This window comes from Oncorhynchus nerka, linkage group LG2 (genome assembly GCF_034236695.1).
Source record: "Oncorhynchus nerka isolate Pitt River linkage group LG2, Oner_Uvic_2.0, whole genome shotgun sequence".
Taxonomy (NCBI): domain Eukaryota; kingdom Metazoa; phylum Chordata; class Actinopteri; order Salmoniformes; family Salmonidae; genus Oncorhynchus; species Oncorhynchus nerka.
In genome coordinates, this window is record NC_088397.1 from 93,340,883 (window position 1) to 93,366,523 (window position 25,641).

The following is a 25,641-nucleotide window of genomic DNA, read 5'->3' on the forward strand; positions in this document are numbered from 1 at the left end:
ATCAGGACCATGGTGCTTGACTACGGAGCTGTGAGGGGAACGGCACCTCACTACCTCCAGGCTCTGATCAGGACCATGGTGCTTGTCTACGGAGCTGTGAGGGGAACGGCACCTCACTACCTCCAGGCTCTGATCAGGACCATGGTGCTTGTCTACGGAGCTGTGAGGGGAACGGCACCTCAGTACCTCCAGGCTCTGATCAGGACCATGGTGCTTGTCTACGGAGCTGTGAGGGGAACGGCACCTCACTACCTCCAGGCTCTGATCAGGACCATGGTGCTTGTCTACGGAGCTGTGAGGGTGCTTGTCTAACTGGCACCTCAGTACCTCCAGGCTCTGATCAGGACCATGGTGCTTGTCTACGGAGCTGTGAGGGGAACGGCACCTCAGTACCTCCAGGCTCTGATCAGGACCATGGTGCTTGTCTACGGAGCTGTGAGGGGAACGGCACCTCACTACCTCCAGGCTCTGATCAGGACCATGGTGCTTGTCTACGGAGCTGTGAGGGGAACGGCACCTCACTACCTCCAGGCTCTGATCAGGACCATGGTGCTTGTCTACGGAGCTGTGAGGGGAACGGAACCTCACTACCTCCAGGCTCTGATCAGGACCATGGTGCTTGTCTACGGAGCTGTGAGGGGAACGGCACCTCACTACCTCCAGGCTCTGATCAGGACCATGGTGCTTGTCTACGGAGCTGTGAGGGGAACGGCACCTCACTACCTCCAGGCTCTGATCAGGACCATGGTGCTTGTCTACGGAGCTGTGAGGGGAACGGCACCTCACTACCTCCAGGCTCTGATCAGGACCATGGTGCTTGTCTACGGAGCTGTGAGGGGAACGGCACCTCAGTACCTCCAGGCTCTGATCAGGACCATGGTGCTTGTCTACGGAGCTGTGAGGGGAACGGCACCTCAGTACCTCCAGGCTCTGATCAGGACCATGGTGCTTGTCTACGGAGCTGTGAGGGGAACGGCACCTCACTACCTCCAGGCTCTGATCAGGACCATGGTGCTTGTCTACGGAGCTGTGAGGGGAACGGCACCTCAGTACCTCCAGGCTCTGATCAGGACCATGGTGCCTCCAGGCTCTGATCAGGACCATGGTGCCTCCAGGCTCTGATCAGGACCATGGTGCTTGCCTACGGAGCTGTGAGGGGAACGGCACCTCAGTACCTCCAGGCTCTGATCAGGACCATGGTGCTTGTCTACGGAGCTGTGAGGGGAACGGCACCTCAGTACCTCCAGGCTCTGATCAGGACCATGGTGCTTGTCTACGGAGCTGTGAGGGGAACGGCACCTCAGTACCTCCAGGCTCTGATCAGGACCATGGTGCTTGTCTACGGAGCTGTGAGGGGAACGGCACCTCAGTACCTCCAGGCTCTGATCAGGACCATGGTGCTTGCCTACGGAGCTGTGAGGGGGACGGCACCTCAGTACCTCCAGGCTCTGATCAGGACCATGGTGCTTGCCTACGGAGCTGTGAGGGGAACGGCACCTCAGTACCTCCAGGCTCTGATCAGGACCATGGTGCTTGCCTACGGAGCTGTGAGGGGAACGGCACCTCACTACCTCCAGGCTCTGATCAGGACCATGGTGCTTGCCTGATCAGGACCATGGAGCTGTGAGGGGAACGGCACCTCAGTACCTCCAGGCTCTGATCAGGACCATGGTGCTTGCCTACGGAGCTGTGAGGGGAACGGCACCTCACTACCTCCAGGCTCTGATCAGGACCATGGTGCTTGTCTACGGAGCTGTGAGTGGAACGGCACCTCACTACCTCCAGGCTCTGATCAGGACCATGGTGCTTGTCTACGGAGCTGTGAGGGGAACGGCACCTCAGTACCTCCAGGCTCTGATCAGGACCATGGTGCTTGCCTACGGAGCTGTGAGGGGAACGGCACCTCACTACCTCCAGGCTCTGATCAGGACCATGGTGCTTGCCTACGGAGCTGTGAGGGGAACGGCACCTCACTACCTCCAGGCTCTGATCAGGCCCTACACCCAAACAAGGGCACTGCGTTCATCCACCTCTGGCCTGCTCGCCTCCCTACCACTGAGGAAGTACAGTTCCCGCGCAGCCCAGTCAAAACTGTTCGCTGCTCTGGCCCCCCAATGGTGGAACAAACTCCCTCACGACGCCAGGACAGCGGAGTCAATCACCACCTTCCGGAGACACCTGAAACCCCACCTCTTTCAGGAATACCTAGGATAGGATAAAGTAATCCCTCTCACCCCCCTTAAAAGATTTAGATGCACTATTGTAAAGTGGCTGTTCCACTGGATGTCTTAAGGTGAACGCACCAATTTGTAAGTCGCTCTGGATAAGAGCGTCTGCTAAATGACTTAAATGTAAATGTAAATGTAAAATACACAGTGGAGCTACATACAGGGAGTACCAGTACCACATCAATGTGGAGATTTATACAGGGAGTACCAGTACCAGATCAATGTGGAGATGTATACAGGAAGTACCAGTACCAGATCAATGTGGAGATTTATACAGGAAGTACCAGTACCACATCAATGTGGAGATTTATACAGGAAGTACCAGTACCAGATCAATGTGGAGATTTATACAGGAAGTACCAGTACCAGATCAATGTGGAGATTTATACAGGAAGTACCAGTACCAGATCAATGTGGAGATTTATACAGGAAGTACCAGTACCACATCAATGTGGAGCTATATACAGGAAGTACCAGTACCACATCAATGTGGAGATTTATACAGGAAGTACCAGTACCAGATCAATGTGGAGCTATATACAGGAAGTACCAGTACAACATCAATATGGAGATTTATACAGGAAGTACCAGAACCAGATCAATGTGGAGCTATGTACAGTAAGTACCAGTACCAGATAAATGTGGAGCTATATACAGGAAGTACCAGATCAATGTGGAGCTATATTTAGGGAGTACCAGAACCAGATCAATGTGGAGCTATATACAGGAAGTACCAGTACCAGATCAATGTGGAGCTATATACAGGGAGTACCAGAACCAGATCAATGTGGAGCTATATACAGGGAGTACCAGATCAATGTGGAGCTATATACAGGAAGTACCAGTACCAGATCAATGTAGAGCTATATAGGGGAAGTACCAGTACAAGGTCAATGTGGAGCTATATACAGAGAGAACCAGTACAAGATCACTGTGGAGCTATATGCAGGAAGTACCAGATCAATGCAGAGCTATATACAGGGAGTACCAGTACCATATCAATGTGGAGCTATATACAGGAAGTACCAGGTCAATGTGGAGCTATATACAGGAAGTACCAGATCAATGTGGAGCTATATACAGGAAGTTCCAGATCAATGCAGAGCTATATACATGGAGTACCAGTACCATATCAATGTGGAGCTATATACAGGAAGTACCAGATCAATGTGGAGCTATATACAAGAAGTACCAGATCAATGTGGAGGTATATACAGGAAGTACCAGTACCAGATCAATGTGGAGCTATATTTAGGGAGTACCAGTACCAGATCAATGTGGAGCTATATACAGGAAGTACCAGTACCAGATCATAGCTCCGAGCAAGAGTAGCATTCCAGAGGGACATCAGAGACTGCAACGTTCTCTGCTTCACAGAAACATGGCTTACTGGGAAGACGCTATCCGAGGCGGTGCAGCCAACGGGTTTCTCCACGCATCGCGCCGACAGAAACAAACATCTTTCTGGTAAGAAGAGTGGTGGGGGCGTATGCCTCATGACTAACGAGACATGGTGTGATGAAGGAAACATACAGGAACTCAAATCCTTCTGTTCACCTGATTTAGAATTCCTCACAATCAAATGTAGACCGCATTATCTTCCAAGAGAATTCTCCTCGATTATAATCACAGCCGTATATATCCCCCCCCAAGCAGACACATCGATGGCTCTGAACGAACTTTATTTAACTCTTTGCAAACTGGAAACCATTTATCCGGAGGCTGCATTCATTGTAGCTGGGGATTTTGGAGCTCGCACACCCCGAGAGCTTCTGGTCAGCGGGGTGGTGGCACCGGGATCCTCATCTCTCCCAAGTGGTCATTCTCTCTTTCTCCCCTTACCCATCTGTCTATCGCCTCCTTTGAATTCCATGCTGTCACAGTTACTAGCCCTTTCAAGCTTAACAACCTTATCATTTATCGCCCTCCAGGTTCCCTCGGAGAGTTCATCAATGAGCTTGATGCCTTGATAAGCTCCTTTCCTGAGGACGGCTCACCTCTCACAGTTCTGGGCGACTTTAACCTCCCCACGTCTACCTTTGACTCATTCCTCTCTGCCTCCTTCTTTCCACTCCTCTCCTCTTTGACCTCACCCTCTCACCTTCCCCCTACTCACAAGGCAGGCAATACGCTCGACCTCATCTTTACTAGATGCTGTTCCTCCACTAACCTCATTGCAACTCCCCTCCAAGTCTCCGACCACTACCTTGTATCCTTTTCCCTCTCGCTCTCATCCAACACTTCCCACACTGCCCCTACTCGGATGGTATCGCGCCGTCCCAACCTTCGCTCTCTCTCCCCCGCTACTCTCTCCTCTTCCATCCTATCATCTCTTCCCTCTGCTCAAACCTTCTCCAACCTATCTCCTGATTCTGCCTCCTCAACCCTCCTCTCCTCCCTTTCTGCATCCTTTGACTCTCTATGTCCCCTATCCTCCAGGCCGGCTCGGTCCTCCCCTCCCGCTCCGTGGCTCGACGACTCATTGCGAGCTCACAGAACAGGGCTCCGGGCAGCCGAGCGGAAATGGAGGAAAACTGGCCTCCCTGCGGACCTGGCATCCTTTCACTCCCTCCTCTCTACATTTTCCTCCTCTGTCTCTGTTGCTAAAGCCACTTTCTACCACTCTAAATTCCAAGCATCTGCCTCTAACCCTAGGAAGCTCTTTGCCACCTTCTCCTCCCTCTTGAATCCTCCTCCCCCTCCCCCCCCCTCCTCCCTCTCTGCAGATGACTTCGTCAACCATTTTGAAAAGAAGGTCGACGACATCCGATCCTCGTTTGCTAAGTCAAACGACACCGCTGGTTCTGCTCACACTGCCCTACCCTGTGCTCTGACCTCTTTCTCCCCTCTCTCTCCAGATGACATCTCGCGTCTTGTGACGGCCGGCCGCCCAACAACCTGCCCGCTTGACCCTATCCCCTCCTCTCTTCTCCAGACCATCTCCGGTGACCTTCTCCCTTACCTCACCTCGCTCATAAACTCATCCCTGACCGCTGGCTACGTCCCTCCTGTCTTCAAGAGAGCGAGAGTTGCACCCCTTCTGAAAAAACCTACACTCGATCCCTCCGATGTCAACAACTACAGACCAGTATCCCTTCTTTCTTTTCTCTCCAAAACTCTTGAACGTGCCGTCCTTGGCCAGCTCTCCCGCTATCTCTCTCAGAATGACCTTCTTGATCCAAATCAGTCAGGTTTCAAGACTAGTCATTCAACTGAGACTGCTCTTCTCTGTATCACGGAGGCGCTCCGCACTGCTAAAGCTAACTCTCTCTCCTCTGCTCTCATCCTTCTAGACCTATCGGCTGCCTTCGATACTGTGAACCATCAGATCCTCCTCTCCACCCTCTCCGAGTTGGGCATCTCCGGCGCGGCCCACGCTTGGATTGCGTCCTACCTGACAGGTCGCTCCTACCAGGTGGCGTGGCGAGAATCCGTCTCCTCACCACGTGCTCTCACCACTGGTGTCCCCAGGGCTCTGTTCTAGGCCCTCTCCTATTCTCGCTATACACCAAGTCACTTGGCTCTGTCATAACCTCACATGGTCTCTCCTATCATTGCTATGCAGACGACACACAATTAATCTTCTCCTTTCCCCCTTCTGACGACCAGGTGGCGAATCGCATCTCTGCATGTCTGGCAGACATATCAGTGTGGATGACGGATCATCACCTCAAGCTGAACCTCGGCAAGACGGAGCTGCTCTTCCTCCCGGGAAGGACTGCCCGTTCCATGATCTCGCCATCACGGTTGACAACTCCATTGTGTCCTCGTCCCAGAGCGCTAAGAACCTTGGCGTGATCCTGGACAACACCCTGTCGTTCTCAAATAACATCAAGGCGGTGGCCCGTTCCTGTAGGTTCATGCTCTACAACATCCGCAGAGTACGACCCTGCCTCACACAGGAAGCGGCGCAGGTCCTAATCCAGGCACTTGTCATCTCCCGTCTGGATTACTGCAACTCGATGTTGGCTGGGCTCCCTGCCTGTGCCATTAAACCCCTACAACTCATCCAGAACGCCGCAGCCCGTCTGGTGTTCAACCTTCCCAAGTTCTCTCACGTCACCCCGCTCCTCCGCTCTCTCCACTGGCTTCCAGTTGAAGCTCGCATCCGCTACAAGACCATGGTGCTTGCCTACGGAGCTGTGAGGGGAACGGCACCTCAGTACCTCCAGGCTCTGATCAGGCCCTACACCCAAACAAGGGCACTGCGTTCATCCACCTCGCTGCTCTGGCCCCCCAATGGTGGAACAAACTCCCTCACGACGCCAGGACAGCGGAGTCAATCACCACCTTCCGGAGACACCTGAAACCCCACCTCTTTAAGGAATACCTAGGATAGGATAAAGTAATCCTTCTCCCCCCCTTAAAAGACCTAGATGCACTATTGTAAAGTGGCTGTTCCACTGGATGTCATAAGGTGAAAGCACCAATTTGTAAGTCGCTCTGGATAAGAGCGTCTGCTAAATGACTTAAATGTAAATGTAAATGTAAATTTTAACAAAGCTAATCTGAAAACAAGACTCCCTAAATTTTACCAGCATATCGATTGCGCAACCAGGGGTGGTAAAACCTTGGATCATTGTTACTCTAACTTCCGCGACGCATATAAGGCCCTGCCCCGCCCCCCTTTCGGAAAAGCTGACCACGACTCCATTTTGCTGATCCCTGCCTACAGGCAGAAACTAAAACAAGAGGCTCCCACGCTGAGGTCTGTCCAACGCTGGTCAGACCAAGCTGACTCCACACTCCAAGACTGCTTCCATCACGTGGACTGGGACATGTTTCGTATTGCGTCAGATGGAAATATTGACGAATACGCTGATTCGGTGTGCGAGTTCATTAGAACGTGCGTCGAAGATGTCGTTCCCATAGCAACGATAAAAACATTCCCAAACCAGAAACCGTGGATTGATGGCAGCATTCGCGTGAAACTGAAAGCGCGAACCACTGCTTTTAATCAGGGCAAGGTGTCTGGTAATATGTCCGAATATAAACAATGCAGCTATTCCCTCCGCAAGGCTATTAAACAAGCTAAGCGTCAGTACAGAGACAAAGTGGAATCTCAATTCAATGGCTCAGACACAAGAGGCATGTGGCAGGGTCTACAGTCAATCACGGACTACAAGAAGAAACCCAGCCCAGTCACGGACCAGGATGTCTTGCTCCCAGGCAGACTAAATCACTTTTTTGCCCGCTTTGAGGACAATACAGTGCCACTGACACGGCCTGCAACGAAAACATGCGGTCTCTCCTTCACTGCAGCCGAGGTGAGTAAGACATTTAAACGTGTTAACCCTCGCAAGGCTGCAGGCCCAGACGGCATCCCCAGCCGCGCCCTCAGAGCATGCGCAGACCAGCTGGCCGGTGTGTTTACGGACATATTCAATCAATCCCTATACCAGTCTGCTGTTCCCACATGCTTCAAGAGGGCCACCATTGTTCCTGTTCCCAAGAAAGCTAAGGTAACTGAGCTAAACGACTACCGCCCCGTAGCACTCACTTCCGTCATCATGAAGTGCTTTGAGAGACTAGTCAAGGACCATATCACCTCCACCCTACCTGACACCCTAGACCCACTCCAATTTGCTTACCGCCCAAATAGGTCCACAGCCGATGCAATCTCAACCACACTGCACACTGCCCTAACCCACCTGGACAAGAGGAATACCTATGTGAGAATGCTGTTCATCGACTACAGCTCGGCATTCAATACCATAGTACCCTCCAAGCTCGTCATCAAGCTCGAGACCCTGGGTCTCGACCCCGCCCTGTGCAACTGGGTACTGGACTTCCTGACGGGCCGCCCACAGGTGGTGAGGGTAGGCAACAACATCTCCTCCCCGCTGATCCTCAACACGGGGGCCCCACAAGGGTGCGTTCTGAGCCCTCTCCTGTACTCCCTGTTCACCCACGACTGCGTGGCCATGCACGCCTCCAACTCAATCATCAAGTTTGCGGACGACACAACAGTGGTAGGCTTGATTACCAACAACGACGAGACGGCCTACAGGGAGGAGGTGAGGGCCCTCGGAGTGTGGTGTCAGGAAAATAACCTCACACTCAAAGTCAACAAAACTAAGGAGATGATTGTGGACTTCAGGAAACAGCAGAGGGAACACCCCCCTATCCACATCGATGGATCAGTAGTGGAGAGGGTAGCAAGTTTTAAGTTCCTCGGCATACACATCACAGACAAACTGAATTGGTCCACTCACACTGACAGCATCGTGAAGAAGGCGCAGCAGCGCCTCTTCAACCTCAGGAGGCTGAAGAAATTCGGCTTGTCACCAAAAGCACTGACAAACTTCTACAGATGCACAATCGAGAGCATCCTGGCGGGCTGTATCACCGCCTGGTACGGCAACTGCTCCGCCCTCAACCGTAAGGCTCTCAGAGGGTAGTGAGGTCTGCACAACGCATCACCGGGGGCAAACTACCTGCCCTCCAGGACACCTACACCACCCGATGTTACAGGAAGGCCATAAAGATCATCAAGGACATCAACCACCCGAACCACTGCCTGTTCACCCCGCTATCATCCAGAAGGCGAGGTCAGTACAGGTGCATCAAAGCTGGGACCGAGAGACTGAAAAACAGCTTCTATCTCAAGGCCATCAGACTGTTAAACAGCAATCACTAACATTGAGTGGCTGCTGCCAACACACTGTCATTGACACTGACCCAACTCCAGCCACTTTAATAATGGGAATTGATGGGAAATGATGTAAATATATCACTAGCCACTTTAAACAATGCTACCTTATATAATGTTACTTACCCTACACTATTCATCTCATATGCATATGTATATACTGTACTCTAGATCATCGACTGCATTCTTATGTCACTAGCCACTTTAACTATGCCACTTTGTTTACTTTGTCTACATACTCATCTCATATGTATATACTGTACTCGATACCATCTACTGTATGCTGCTCTGTACCATCACTCATTCATATATCCTTATGTACATATTCCTTATCCCCTTACACTGTGTATAAGACAGTAGTTTTGGAATTGTTAGTTAGATTACTTGTTGGTTATCACTGCATTGTCGGAACTAGAAGCACAAGCATTTCGCTACACTCGCATTAACATCTGCTAACCATGTGTATGTGACAAATAAAATTTGATTTGATTTGATTTGATTTGAAAATGTGGAGCTATATAGAGGAAGTAGCAATACCAGATCAATGTGGAGCCATATACATGGAGTACCAGTACCAGATCCAGGTGCAGGGGTGTGAGTTATTTGTGGTACAGTTTTACATGAAGGCAGGGTAAAGTGACTAGGATAGATCAGTATAGATAATGAGGTATTTGAGGAAGATATGTACTTAAAGTCAGGTTAAATTTACTAGGCATCAGAATAGATCATAATAAAAGTATGAATACAGAACAGAGTAGCAGCAACATATGATGTGAATGATGTGTGTGTGTGTGTGTATGTGTGTGTGTGTGCGCGCGCGTGCATGTGTGCGTATGTAGTATATGTGAATGTGTGGGTTTTTGTGTGGGGGTGTCCGTGGAGTGTGTGTGATGCTCTCGATGATGCAGCAGTGGATGTTATGAGGATCATGCCAAATCTTTTCAGTCCCCTGAGAGGGAAGAAGTGCTGACGTGCCCTCTTCACGACTGTATGGGTTTGTGTGGACCATAATAAGTCTTTAGTGATGTGGATGCAAAGGAACTTGAAGCTCTCGGCCCGCTCCACTACAGCCCCGTCGATGTGGATGGGGACGTGCTATCCCCTCTTGCTCCTATAGGCCATGATCACCTCCTTCGTCTTATTGACGTTGAGGGAGAGGTTATTGTCCTGGCACCACACTGCCAAGTCACTGATCTCCTCCTTGTAGGCTGTCTCATCGCCATCGGTGATCATGCCTACCACTGTCGTGTCATCAGCAAACTTGATGATGGTGTTGGAGTCGTGCGATGCCACGAAGTCGTGGGTGAACATGGAGTACAAGAGGGGACTAAGTACGCACCCCTGAGGGGCACCAGTGTTGAGGATCAGTGTGGCAGATGTGTTGTTACCTACCCTCACCACCTGGGGCGGTCCGTCAGGAAGTTTAGGATCCAGTTGCAGAAGGAGATGTTTAGTCCTAGGGTGCTTAGCTTAGTGATGAGCTTTGTGGTGAGGTTTATGACCCCCATAAATACCTTTCCCCCTTTCCTCTCTCTACTCTACAGATGTGACTCTAGGAAAGCCCGTTGTTAGCATATAGAGAGTCTGGTAACATCAAAAGGGTGGGGAACCCAACCATATTTCGGTAATCCAACCAGCTGAAAATATGCGTTGGTACTTAAAGAACATGATGATCAGAGACATTATTACTGGTGATAGGATGACATCAACTGTATCTTGGAAAGTTTACACATTCTAATAACAGATTCACATGGAGTTGTTGTGCAATTTAAATGTTTAAATATTAAACTATTTGTGAAAATGAGAGAATGAGAGAACGGTTTGTCAGAAGAACACCACTCTGCTCACTCAGAGACCCCGCCCAAGTGAACAGACATTGGTTGTAAACTATGAAACACGCCCTTCTCTCCCACCACTACATAAGCCCCTTGACGAAAATGTAACTTTGTTTTCCTGAGGAGGTGAGGACTGCTGTCCATACGTTAATAAAAGGACTAATATCAACTACAGAACTAAGCCAACCTCAGCGTGAGCTCTGGTTGCGAACGGTTGAACAACAATAACCTAACAAAAATAGCATCGTGTTCCTGGTGACGTGAGGACTGCTGTCCATACTTTAAAAGGGCGAATTTCAACTTGGAGGTGACGATCGACGCGCTGGAAGGATGAATTTTGACTATACCAGCCGGAATATAGCATGAGCTTATAGTATGGCAACTTGGTATGAACTTTGAACTCTTATTCACTAAAGAAGTGATACCTCATAGCCGTTGAGTTAGCAGCAGCAGCTGTAAACGTGGGCTAGGAAAGGAAGGACAAAGTATCTGTTTTACCACACGATGACGGTAATACAACGTATTCACTTAACCACCAAAAATTCTTCACAAGACAAAAGATCCCTGCTGGGCAACCCGGCCTTCCATCTACAACCAACCTATCGAAGCGCAGGTCAGAGTAAATATTTCTTGCATTTTCCTCTTCCAAATATGCGGTATTTAGAATGCATAAGATTCTGTATTTACGATAGCATTGCTGCATTGGGTATGATAGAGACCCAAACCTTTTGTTCCTCAGTCTTTCCGCACTTTCATTCAAACCCAACCCCCTTTCTTTGTGTAACCAGCCATCATATCGGTTCCGTCCACCAGGGACGTTTTCTTTTATGACATAATTAGTAGTCAATGTATGATCCATCTTGTGTATATGTAATTCTGTGTGATTATTTAGATATTTAGTAAATAAATAATTAAACCACATTTTGTACTGCTATTTCAACTTGTTACCCAGGGTTTGTGAAGATAACCAAGATTTCAACGACGTTCAGATGAGACTGTGTCACGGGCACCGTAAGAAGTGGCCCAAGGTGCAGCGTGGTGAGCGTACATTTCTGTTTATTTAGATAAATGTCGCCAACAAAACAAAGAAACAACCGTGAAGCTTAACTAACGCTATAGTGCCCCTAACAAAGACAACTACTCTCACTGAAAGGAGGGGAAAAGGGCTACCTAAGTATGATTCCCAATCAGAGACAACAATAGACAGCTGTCCCTGATTGACAACCATACCCGGCCAAAACATAGAAATAAAGAAACATAGAAAACTAAACTTAGAATGCCCACACCCTGACCAACCCAAAATAGAGACATAAAAAGGCTATCTCAGTTCAGGGCGTGACATACTGAATAGGGTGACAATTAATAATTGACTGCTATTGATGTAAAAGATTACCAGGTCTTGAAGAGTTTATTTGGAAGATAACAGCTCTATAAACATTATTTCTTGCTGCCCCGACTTTCTAGTTAACTACATTTACATGATTAGTTTAAACAAGTAATATTAATTACAGAGAAATTATTTTATAAAATAGCATGTCATATCCAAATTCTGCAGGCCAAAGACACGACAGCACTAGGGTGTTGAATGCTGAGATGTAGTAAATGAACAACATTCATGTTCATTTTGTCCAGGTGGGAAAGGGCAGGGTGTAGTGCGATTGAGATTGCGTTATCTGATGATCTGTTGGGGTGGTATGCGAATTGGAGTGGGTCTAGGGTTTCCCTGGATGATGGTGTTGATGTGAGACATGACCAGCCTTTCAAAAGGCCTTCATGGCTACTAATGTGAGTGCAAATGGGCAGTAGTCATTTAGGCAGGTTACCTTCACTTTCTTGGGCACGGCGACTATGGTCAAATGTATTTACTATGGTGGTCTGCATTAAACATAAGACATTACAGGTTCAAATGTCCCGTTGGTAGGGTAATCTTGAAAGGAGCTCAATCAGTATATTTTCCAATGATTGCACGTTGGCCAATAGAACGGACGATAGAAGCGGGTTATCTCCTCGCCGACTAATTCTCACTAGGCACCGCTATCTCCGACCCCTGTATTTCCATCTTCTCATCACGCGAAAGACGGGTATTTAGGTCTCAGGGGAAGCATTATATCCTTCGTGTCAAACTCATAAAGGAAAAAAACCTTTGTCCAATTCGGGGTGAGCAATCGCTGTTCAGATGTCCAGAAGCTATTTTCGGTAGAGACGGTAGCAGCAACATTATGTACAAAATAAGTTACTAATGTTATTTTTTATAAATAGCACAGTTGGTTAGGAGCCCGTAAAACGACAACCATCCCTTCTGGCGCCATTATCATATAGATGACCACCACTCCAGATACTTCTCTCTTACTAGCCCTGATATAGATGACCACCACTCCAGATACTTCTCTCTTACTAGCCCTGATATAGATGACCACCACTCCAGATACTTCTCTCTTACTAGCCCTGATATAGATGACCACCACTCCAGATACTTATCTCTTACTAGCCCTGATATAGATGACCACCACTCCAGATACAACTCTCTTACTAGCCCTGATATAGATGACCACCACTCCAGATACTTCTCTCTTACTAGCCCTGATATAGATGACCACCACTCCAGATACTTCTCTCTTACTAGCCCTGATATAGATGACCACCACTCCAGATACTTCTCTCTTACTAGCCCTGATATAGATACTTCTCTCTACTAGCCCTGATATAGATGACCACCACTCCAGATACTTCTCTCTTACTAGCCCTGATATAGATGACCAGCACTCCAGATACTTCTCTATACTAGCCCTGATATAGATGACCACCACTCCAGATACTTCTCTCTTACTAGCCCTGTTATAGATGACCACCACTCCAGATAGTTCTCTTTTACTAGCCCTGATATAGATGACCACCACTCCAGATAGTTCTCTCTTACTAACCCTGATATAGATGACCACCACTCCAGATACTTCTCTCTTACTAGCCCTGATATAGATGACCACCACTCCAGATACTTCTCTCTTACTAGCCCTGATATAGATGACCACCACTCCAGATACTTCTCTCTTACTAGCCCTGATATAGACCACCACTCCAGATACTTCTCTCTTACTAGCCCTGATATAGATACTTCTCTCTACTAGCCCTGATATAGATCACCACCACTCCAGATACTTCTCTATACTAGCCCTGATATAGATGACCACCACTCCAGATACTTCTCTCTTACTAGCCCTGTTATAGATGACCACCACTCCAGATAGTTCTCTCTTACTAGCCCTGATATAGATGACCACCACTCCAGATACTTCTCTCTTACTAGCCCTGATATAGATGACCACCACTCCAGATACAACTCTCTTACTAGCCCTGATATAGATGACCACCACTCCAGATACTTCTCTCTTACTAGCCCTGATATAGATGACCACCACTCCAGATACTTCTCTCTTACTAGCCCTGATATAGATGACCACCACTCTCTAGTAGCCCTGATATAGATGACCACCACTCCAGATACTTCTCTCTTACTAGCCCTGATATAGATGACACCACCACTCCAGATACTTCTCTCTAGCCCTGATACTGACCACCACTCCAGATACCCTGATATAGACCACCACTCCAGATGCCCTGACCACCACTCCAGATACTTCTCTCTTACTAGCCCTGATATAGATACTTCTCTCTACTAGCCCTGATATAGATGACCACCACTCCAGATAGTTCTCTCTTACTAGCCGTGATATAGATGACCACCACTCCAGATACTTCTCTCTTACTAGCCCTGATATAGATGACCACCACTCCAGATACTCCACTAGCCCTGATATAGATGACCACCACTCCAGATACTCTACTAGCCCTGATATAGATGACCACCACTCCAGATACTTCTCTTACTAGCCCTGATATAGATGACCACCACTCCAGATACTTCTCTCTTACTAGCCCTGATATATAGATGACCACCACTCCAGATAGTTCTTCTCTCTTACTAGCCCTGATATAGATGCCCTGATATAGATGACCACCACTCCAGATACTTCTCTCTTACTAGCCCTGATATAGATGACCACCACTCCAGATACTTCTCTCTTACTAGCCCTGATATAGATGACCACCACTCCAGATACTTCTCTCTTACTAGCCCTGATATAGATGACCACCACTCCAGATACTTCTCTCTTACTAGCCCTGATATAGATGACCACCACTCCAGATACTTCTCTCTTACTAGCCCTGATATAGATGACTTATAGATGACTCTCTCTTACTAGCCCTGATATAGATACTGACCACCACTCCAGATACTTCTCTATACTAGCCCTGATATAGATGACCACCACTCCAGATACTTCTCTTACTAGCCCTGTTATAGATGACTAGCCCTTACTAGCCCTGATATAGATGACCACCACTCCAGATAGTTCTCTCTTACTAGCCCTGATATAGATGACCACCACTCCAGATACTTCTCTCTTACTAGCCCTGATATAGATGACCACCACTCCAGATATACTAGATATAGATGACCACCACTCCAGATACTTCTCTCTTACTAGCCCTGATATAGATGACCACCACTCCAGATACTTCTCTCTTACTAGCCCTGATATAGATGACCACCAGATACTCTCTTACTAGCCCTGATATAGATGACCACCACTCCAGATACTTCTCTCTTACTAGCCCTGATATAGATACCACTCCAGATACTTCTCTCTTACTAGATATAGATGACCACCACTCCAGATACTTCTCTCTTACTAGCCCTGATATAGATGACCACCACTCCAGATACTTCTCTCTTACTAGCCCTGATATAGATGACCCTTCTCTCTTACTGAGCCACCACTCCAGATATAGATCACTAGCCCTGATATAGATCACCACTCCAGATACTTCTCTATACTAGCCCTGATATAGATGACCACCACTCCAGATACTTCTCTCTTACTAGCCCTGTTATAGATGACCACCACTCCAGATAGTTCTCTCTTACTAGCCCTGATATAGATGACCACCACTCCAGATAGATGACCACCACTCCAGATCTCTCTTACTAGCCCTGATGATAGATAGATGACCACCACTCCAGATACTTCTCTCTTACTAGCCCTGATATAGATGACCACCACTCCAGATAGATACTCCAGATACTCTCTTACTAGCCCTGATATAGATGACCACCACTCCAGATACTTCTCTCTTCTCTCTACTAGCCCTGATATAGATCACCACCACTCCAGATACTTCTCTATACTAGCCCTGATATAGATGACCACCACTCCAGATACTTCTCTTACTAGCCCTGTTATAGATGACCACCACTCCAGATAGTTCTCTCTTACTAGCCCTGATATAGATGACCACCACTCCAGATACTTCTCTCTTACTGCCCTGATATAGATGACCACCACTCCAGATACTTCTCTCTTACTAGCCCTGATATAGATGACCACCACTCCAGATACTTCTCTCTTACTAGCCCTGATATAGATGACCACCACTCCAGATACTTCTCTCTTACTAGCCCTGATATAGATCACCACCACTCTTCTCTATACTAGCCCTGATATAGATGACCACCACTCCAGATACTTCTCTCTTACTAGCCCTGATATAGATGACCACCACTCCAGATACTTCTCTCTTACTAGCCCTGATATAGATGACCACCACTCCAGATACTTCTCTTACTAGCCCTGATATAGATGACCACCACCTGATATAGATGACCACCACTCCAGATACAACTCTCTTACTAGCCCTGAGATGACCACCACTCCAGATACTTCTCTTACTAGCCCTGATATAGATGACCACCACTCCCTGAGATGACCACCACTTACTTCTCTTAGCCCTGATATAGATGACCACCACTCCAGATACTTCTCTCTTACTAGCCCTGATATAGACCACCACTCCAGATACTTCCTGCCCTGATATATATAGATGACCACCACTCCAGATACTTCTCTCTTACTAGCCCTGATATAGATGACCACCACTCCAGATACTTCTCTCTTACTAGCCCTGATAGATACCACCACTCCAGATAGTTCTCTCTTACTAGCCCTGATGACCACCACTCCAGATACTTCTCTCTTACTAGCCCTGATATAGATGACCACCACTCCAGATACTTCTCTCTTACTAGCCCTGATATAGATGACCACCACTCCAGATACTTCTCTCTTACCAGCCCTGATATAGATGACCACCACTCCAGATACTTCTCTTACTAGCCCTTATAGATGACCACCACTCCAGATACAACTCTCTTACTAGCCCTGATATAGATGACCACCACTCCAGATACTTCTCTCTTACTAGCCCTGATATAGATGACCACCACTCCAGATACTTCTCTCTTACTAGCCCTGATATAGATGACCACCACTCCAGATACTTCTCTCTTACTAGCCCTGATATAGATGACCACCACTCCAGATACTTCTCTCTTACTAGCCCTGATATAGATGACCACCACTCCAGATACTTCTTACTAGCCCTGATATAGATGACCACCACTCCAGATACTTCTCTCTTACTAGCCCTGATATAGATGACCACCACTCCAGATACTTCTCTCTTACTAGCCCTGATATAGATGACCACCACTCCAGATACTTCTCTCTTACTAGCCCTGATATAGATACCACCACTAGATGACCACCACTCCAGATACTTCTCTCTTACTAGCCCTGATATAGATGACCACCACTCTCTTCTCTCTTACTAGCCCTGATATAGATGACCACCACTCCAGATACACTACTCACCACTCCAGATTACTAGCCCTGATATAGATGACCACCACTCCAGATACTTCTCTCTTACTAGCCCTGATATAGATGACCACCACTCCAGATACTTCTCTCTTACTAGCCCTGATATAGATGACCACCACTCCAGATACTTCTCTCTTACTAGCCCTGATATAGATGACCACCACTCCAGATAGTTCTCTCTTACTAGCCCTGATATAGATGACCACCACTCCAGATACTTCTCTCTTACTAGCCCTGATATAGATGACCACCACTCCAGATACTTCTCTCTTACTAGCCCTGATATAGATGACCACCACTCCAGATACTTCTCTTACTAGCCCTGAGATGACCACCACTCCAGATACTTCTCTCTTACTAGCCCTGATATAGATGACCACCACTCCAGATACTTCTCTCTTACTAGCCCTGATATAGATGACCACCACTCCAGATACTTCTCTCTACTAGCCCTGATATAGATGACCACCACTCCAGATACTTCTCTCTTACTAGCCCTGATATAGATGACCACCACTCCAGATAATTATCTCTTACTAGCCAGTATTTAGCCGACCTTCCACCAAGCAGCAGGTATTTCCGCCACCCACACCTACGCCTTGTATCCCTCTCTTGAGAGCACAGTACACAGCGTCTTCCATTGTTTATCTGAAGCAGATCCAAAGTTAAATAAAGACATGCCAGGCATTCCTCTGCATAGCCTTACAATATCCCCCCCCACCCCACACCCCCCCGCACCCCCTCCTAAAAAAGGACATATTCCATGGAGGTCTGAAAAAGTTAAACTCATTGGTTTATAATCAATTTAATGTTTGGAAGCATCAACATCACTAGCGTGCTGGAGTTTTCCTGTCTATTTAGTTTCTATGGATGTTTAAAATGTAGTTAATACTGGCTGCTACCTGATAAACTTGCGGATAGGAAATCCTCATCTAATCTGTGCTCCAGTGCGCTGCACAAGAAATCAATGTGGATATTTCTCTGCCTTCACAGCCTGTTGGAAATGGCTGAGCCTAATTGGCCAGATGATCTGTGGCGACGTGAAGCGGTGAGAGCAGGAACACACAAACACCCCCAGGATAAATAGAGTAGAGGATTATAGGAGCGGAGATAAACAAAACCCTGCAATCAGGAAGAGAAAGCCCTTTTGGCGAGTAAAAAGCTCATTAAAAAGCTGTGAAAAACACTTCCCTGTATCCCAAATGGCACCCTATTCCCTATGGGCCCTGGTTGAAAGTAGTGCACTATATATGGAATAGGGTGCCATTTGGTACACACACACTCTATTATAGTCATCCTGTGATTAATAAAGGGAGATAACGAAAGATGTTAGGGCAGGGGGCAAAACCTCAGATGACAGGCTCTTTACAATGGGTTTACTGGACCCGCTAACTGTGATTGTGTTGGCATGTGTGAACCAGTAACTGATTACATTAAAGCATAGACCGCTGTCAAGCGTAGACCGCTGTCAAGCGTAGACCGCTGTCAAGCGTAGACCTCTGTCAAGCGTAGACCTCTGTCAAGCGTAGACCTCTGTCAAGGGTAGACCTCTGTCAAGGATAGACCTCTGTCAAGCGTAGACCTCTGTCAAGCGTAGACCTCTGTCAAGGATAGACCTCTGTCAAGCATAGACCTCTGTCAAGCATAGACCTCTGTCAAACATAGACCTCTGTCAAGCATAGACCTCTGTCAAGCATAGACCTCTGTCAAGCATAGACCTCTGTCAAACGTAGACCTCCGTTAAGCGTAGACCTCCGTCAAGTGTAGACCTCTGTCAAGCGTAGACCTCTGTCAAGCATAGACCACTGTCAAGCATAGACCTCTGTCAAACATAGACCTCCGTTAATAAGCATAGACCTCCGTCAAGCGTAGACCTCTGTCAAGAGTAGACCTCTGTCAAGCATAGACCTCTGGCAAGCATAGACCTCTGGCAAGCATAGACCTCTGTCAACCGTAGACCTCTGTCAACCGTAGACCTCTGTCAAGTGTAGACCTCTGTCAAACATAGACCTCTGTCAAACATAGACCTCTGTCAACCGTAGACCTCTGTCAAGCATAGACCTCTGGCAAGCATAGACCTCTGTCAAGCATAGACCTCTGTCAAGCATAGACCTCTGTCAAGCATAGACCTCTGGCAAGCATAGACCTCTGGCAAGCATAGACCTCTGGCAAGCATAGACCTCTGTCAATGCCGAAGTGTGATATTAATCAACTGCATTACATTACAATGACTGGTTGTTTAACCAGGGGATGTTAGCAGGCTGTCCACCTCAATGTCTCCTTAGTTTATAAGCTAGTAATAATATATTAACATACTCTATAACCTATAGCAGACGCTTACATCCGAAGAGGTCCTCCATTTTTATTTTTTTGAGGACCACATATTGAGGACCATATATTGTGGACCATATTGAGGACCATATATTGAGGACCACATATTGTGGACCACATATTGAGGACCATATATTGAGGACAGCATATTGAGGACCATATTGAGGACCATATATTGTGGACCATATGTTGTGGACCATATATTGTGGACCATATTGAGGACCATATATTGAGGACCATATATTGAGGACAACATATTGAGGACCATATATTGAGGACCATATTGAGGACCAAATCAAATCAAATTTTATTTGTCACATACACATGGTTAGCAGATGTTAATGCGAGTGTAGCGAAATGCTTGTGCTTCTAGTTCCGACAATGCAGTAATAACCAACAAGTAATCTAACTAACAATTCTAAAACTACTGTTTTATACACAGTGTAAGGGGATAAAGAATATGTACATAAAGATATATGAATGATTGATGGTACAGAGCAGCATAGGCAAGATACAGTAGATGGTATCGAGTACAGTATATACATTTGAGATGAGTATGTAAACAAAGTGGCATAGTTAAAGTGGCTAGTGATACATGTATTACATGGACCATATATTGTGGACCATATTGAGGACCATATATTGAGGACCATATATTGAGGACCATATTGAGGACCATATATTGAGGACGACCATATATTGAGGACCATATATTGTGGACCATATTGAGGACCATATATTGAGGACCATATTGAGGACCATATATTGAGGACGACCATATATTGAGGACCATAGTATATTGAGGACTATATATTGAGGACCAGATATTGAGGACCATATTGACCATATATTTGGGCTCCCAAGTGGCACAGCGGTCCAAGGCACTGCATCTCAGTGCAAGAGGCGTCACTACAGTAGGGAGGCAGACAATTGGCCCAGCGTCGTCCGGGTTTGGCCGGAGTAGGCAGTCATTGTAAATAAGAATTTGTTCTTAACTGACTTGCCTGGTTAAATAAAGGTAAAATAAAAGATAAACATAAATAAAATTGAGAATCTTAAGTATATTGCTGAAGCTCAAAATTCTCCCCATAGAAATCTAACAGAACGAATTTCATCCCTGTCTTCCCTACCCGGGGCTTGACCTCTGAACCCTCTGTACACAACGCTCTGTCATTCAAAGTCGCCAATACTAGCTGAGGGCAAGACTAAGGTCAACTGTCACACCGTGATAGACAGTTGATTTCAGATCTCAGGGAGGGTGACATCACCGCACGACGGCTGCTAGAGGGGGTGGCGGGTGGCGGGACACAATGCACATTGGCTAACTGGGCTGTCTGCACTGTGTCCCTCCACCCACCACCCACCAACCCCTCTTTACGCTACTGCTACTCTCTGTTCATCATATATGCATAGTCACTTTAACCATATCTACATACTACCTCAATCAGCCTGACTAACCGGTGCTTGTATATAGCCTCCCTACTGTATATAGCCTCTCTACTGTATATAGCCTCCCTACTGTATATAACCTCTCTACTGTATATAGCCTCCCTACTGTATATAGCCTCCCTACTGTATACAGCCTCTCTACTGTATATAGCCTCTCTACTGTATATAGCCTCTCTACTGTATATAGCCTCTCTACTGTATATAGCCCCCCTACTGTATATAGCCTCTCTACTGTATATAGCCTCTCTACTGTATATAGCCCCCCTACTGTATATAGCCTCTCTACTGTATATAGCCTCTCTACTGTATATAGCCCCCCTACTGTATATAGCCTCTCTACTGTATATAGCCTCTCTACTGTATATAGCCTCTCTAATGTATATAACCTCACTACTGTATATAGCCCCTCTACTGTATATAGCCTCCCTACTGTATATAGCCTCTCTACTGTATATAGCCTCTCTACTGTATATAGCCCCTCTACTGTATATAGCCCCTCTACTGTATATAGCCCCTCTACTGTATATAGCCTCTCTACTGTATATAGCCTCTCTACTGTATATAGCTCCTCTACTGTATATAGCCCCTCTACTGTATATAGCCCCTCTACTGTATATAGCCTCTCTACTGTATATAGCCTCTCTACTGTATATAACCTCTCTACTGTATATAGCCTCCCTACTGTATATAACCTCTCTACTGTATATAACCTCTCTACTGTATATAGCCTCTCTACTGTATATAACCTCCCTACTTTATATAACCTCTCTACTGTATATAGCCTCCCTACTGTATATAGCCTCTCTACTGTATATAGCCTCTCTACTGTATATAACCTCTCTACTGTATATAACCTCTCTACTGTGTATAGCCTCTCTACTGTGTATAGCCTCTCTACTGTATATAGCCTCTACTGTATATAGCCTCTCTACTGTATATAGCCTCGCTACTGTTTTTCACTGTCTTTCTACTGTTGTTTTATGCCTTTACTTATCTATTATTCACCTAATACCTTTTTTGCACTATTTGTTAGAGCCTGTAAGTAAACATTTCACTGTAAGGTGCTGTATTCGGCGCACGTGACAAATAAACTTTGATTTGATTTCAATAGCCTGCTTTCTCATGTCTGTTACATCTGCTATATTAAAGAAAGAAACCTCCACTATAGGCTCTTATGTGGTCAAATACATCTTGTTGATTGTCTAATTGATTACGGTTGTCAAGGACTTCCCAAAAGAGAAAAACAATCACTGTCCAAAACAGTTGATTAGCAGTCGTTGCTTATGAACAAAGAGGATCAGTGTCTTCCTACAGCCAGAGTGAAATTGTTTGGTTGATATTTAAATGAGGTCTACATGTTTATCCATTTCTTAGATTCTAGCGTACATACATTCAAAAATACAGTACCAGTGAAAAGTGTGGACACACCTACTCATTCTAAGCCTTTCCTTTATTTACACTGTTTTCTACATTGTAAAACAATAGTGAAGTCATCAAAACTATGAAATAAAACATTGGAAATCATCCAGTAAACAAAAAAGTGTGAAACAAATCAAAATATACTTTAAGATTTTAGATTCTTCAAAGTAGCCACCCTTTGCCTTGATGACAGCTTTGCACACTTTTGCCATTCTCTTAACCAGCTTCACTTGGAATGCTTTTCTAACGGTCTTGAAGGAGGCCAGGTCACCTGATGCAGCACTCCATCACTCACCTTCTTGGTCAAATAGCCCTTACACAGCCTGGGGGTGTTTTGGGGTAATTGTCCTGTTGAAAAACAGTCCCACTAAGTGTAAACCAGATGGGGTGGTGTATCACTGCATAATGCTGTGGTAGCCATGCTGGTTAAGCCTTGAATTGAAAATACATCGCTGACAGTGTCACAAGCAAAGCACCCCCACACCATCACACCTCCTCCTCCATGCTTCACGGTGGGAACTACACATGCAGAGATCATCCATTCGACTACTCTGCGTCTCACAAAGACATACCGGTTGCAACCAAAAATCTCAAATTAGACTCATCCGACCAAATTATCGATTTCCACCGGTCTAATATCCATTGATTGTGTTTCTTGGTTGGTGTATTTTTCTTATTGTTGTCATTTAGTAGTGGTTTCTTTGCAGCCATTTGACCATGAAGGCCTGATTCACGCAGTCTCCTCTGAACAGTTGATGTTGAGATGTGTCTCTTACTTGAACTCTGTGAAGCATTTATTTAGGCTGAAATTTCTGAGGCTGGTAAATCTAATGAACTAATCCTCTGCAGCAGATGTAACTCTGGGGTTTCCTATGGCAGTCCTCATGAGAGCCAGTTTCATCACAGCGCATGATGGGTTTTGCGACTGCACTTGAAGAAACATTAAAAGACATGACCTTCATGTCTTAAAGTAATAATGAACTGTCAATTCTCTTTGCTTATTTGAGCTGTTCTTGAGATAATATGGACTTGGTCTTTTACCAAATAGGGCTATCTTTTGTATACCACCCCTATCTTGTCACAACACTACTGATTGGCTCAAACGTATTAAGAAGGAATGAAATTCTACATATTAAGTTTTAAGAGGGCACACCTTTTATTTGAAATTCCAGGTGACTACCCCATGAAGCTGGTTGAGAGAAGAGAATGTCAAGAGTGTTTAATTCTGTCATCAAGGCAAAGGGTGGCTACTTTGAAGAATCTCAAATATAAAATATATTTGTTTTTGTTTAACACTTTTTTGGTTAAGGCTTGATTCCATATATGTTATTTCATAGTTTCGATGTATTCACTATTATACAAACATTTCTAAAATTGTAAAAAATAAAGAATAACCCTTGAATGAGTAGGTCCAAACGTTTGACTGGTGCTGTATATACACATACACATAAGGTTTGTCTCTTACCACACCAAACTCAAAGTAGATATCCTCTGAATAAACTGAGTTCTAAGTTACAATCCTCGGTGGTTATCGTAGTTTGTTTAATTCAACCTGAAGGTTATTGGAATGCCTTGACCATCCGATCACATCGCACGTTAATCCACTTTACACCCTTGCAATAAGTTTTATTATTGGAAAACATTCAATCAATCAAATGTATTTATAAAGCCTTTTTTTTCATCACCAGTTGTCACAAAGTGCTATTCAGATAACCAGCATAAAACTCCAAAGAGCAGCAATGAGATGTATAAGCACAGTGGCTAAGAACAACTCCCTAGCAGGTGGGAATTTTTTAAAGGAACCTATAGAGGGTTGGCCAGTCCTCTTCTGGCTGTACTGGGTATAAAGGAATCAGGCTCAGAGGGTTGGCCCGTCCTCTACTGTCTGTACTGTGTAGAGAGTAACCAGATTCAGAGGGGTGGCCAGTCCTCTTCTGGCTGTACTGGGTAGAGAGAAACCAAGCTCAGAGGGGTGGCCAGTCCTCTTCTGGCTGTACTGGCTATAGAGGAATCAGGCTCAGAGGGTTGGCCAGACCTCTACTGTCTGTACTGTGTAGAGAGAAACCAGGCTCAGAGGGGTGGCCAGTCCTCTTCTGGCTGTACTGTGTAGAGAGTAATCAGGCTCAGAGGGGTGGCCAGTTCTCTTCTGGCTGTACTGGGTAGAGACTAACCAGGCTCAGAGGGGTGGCCAGTCCTCTTCTGGCTGTACTGGGTATAGAGGAATCAGGCTCAGAGGGTTGGCCAGTCCTCTACTGTCTGTACTGTGTAGAGAGAAACCAGGCTCAGAGGGGTGGCCAGTACTCTTCTGGCTGTACTGTGTAGAGAGTAATCAGGCTCAGAGGGGTGGCCAGTTCTCTTCTGGCTGTACTGGGTAGAGACTAACCAGGCTCAGAGGGGTGGCCTGTCACCTACTGTCTGTACTGGGTTGAGAGTAACCAGGCTCAGAGTGGTGGCCAGTCCTCTTCTGGCTGTACCGGCTGGATATTTAAGAGTACATGGCCATTAAGGCCAGATTCACCAGAGAGGTTACTTTGGGACTCACCTGCTTCTCTGGACAGCTGTTGGAAGGCATCCACTCCCTTCTCTCCATAGGATCCTTCTGACGCGATGGTAGATACGTAGTTCCAGCCCATGGCCTTGACTATGTCCACCATGGCTTGGGCCTGGAATGAGTCCGGAGGCACCACACGGGAGAAGAAGTCGTATCGCCGGTCGTCGCTCAGCTCCGGGGCCGTGGAGGCATAGCTGATCTGAGGAATCTGAGGAGAGAGAGAGGAGAAAGAAGGGATGAGTTAAGATGGAGAACAGGAGAATACAGTAAGTAGATTATATGATTAGTCTCAGTATGCTATCCATCTTTTATATTATGAACTCTAGGAGCACAATAACTGTACTGTCAATCATCAGATGAATAGTCAAATCCCATTTAATGATGGCCTGCATAGTTC

General features: G+C 46.3%; 1 protein-coding gene across 1 annotated transcript in view; it reads right to left on the minus strand.

Annotated features, from left to right (window-relative positions):
- Positions 1-25,641, minus strand: part of grm7 (glutamate metabotropic receptor 7) — a 526,754-nt gene that overhangs the window by 312,548 nt on the left and 188,565 nt on the right. Inside the window, exon 2 of the mRNA XM_065004348.1 lies at positions 25,236-25,452. Coding sequence (XP_064860420.1) covers positions 25,236-25,452 — 217 coding nt within the window. The remainder of the gene's footprint in view (positions 1-25,235; positions 25,453-25,641) is intronic.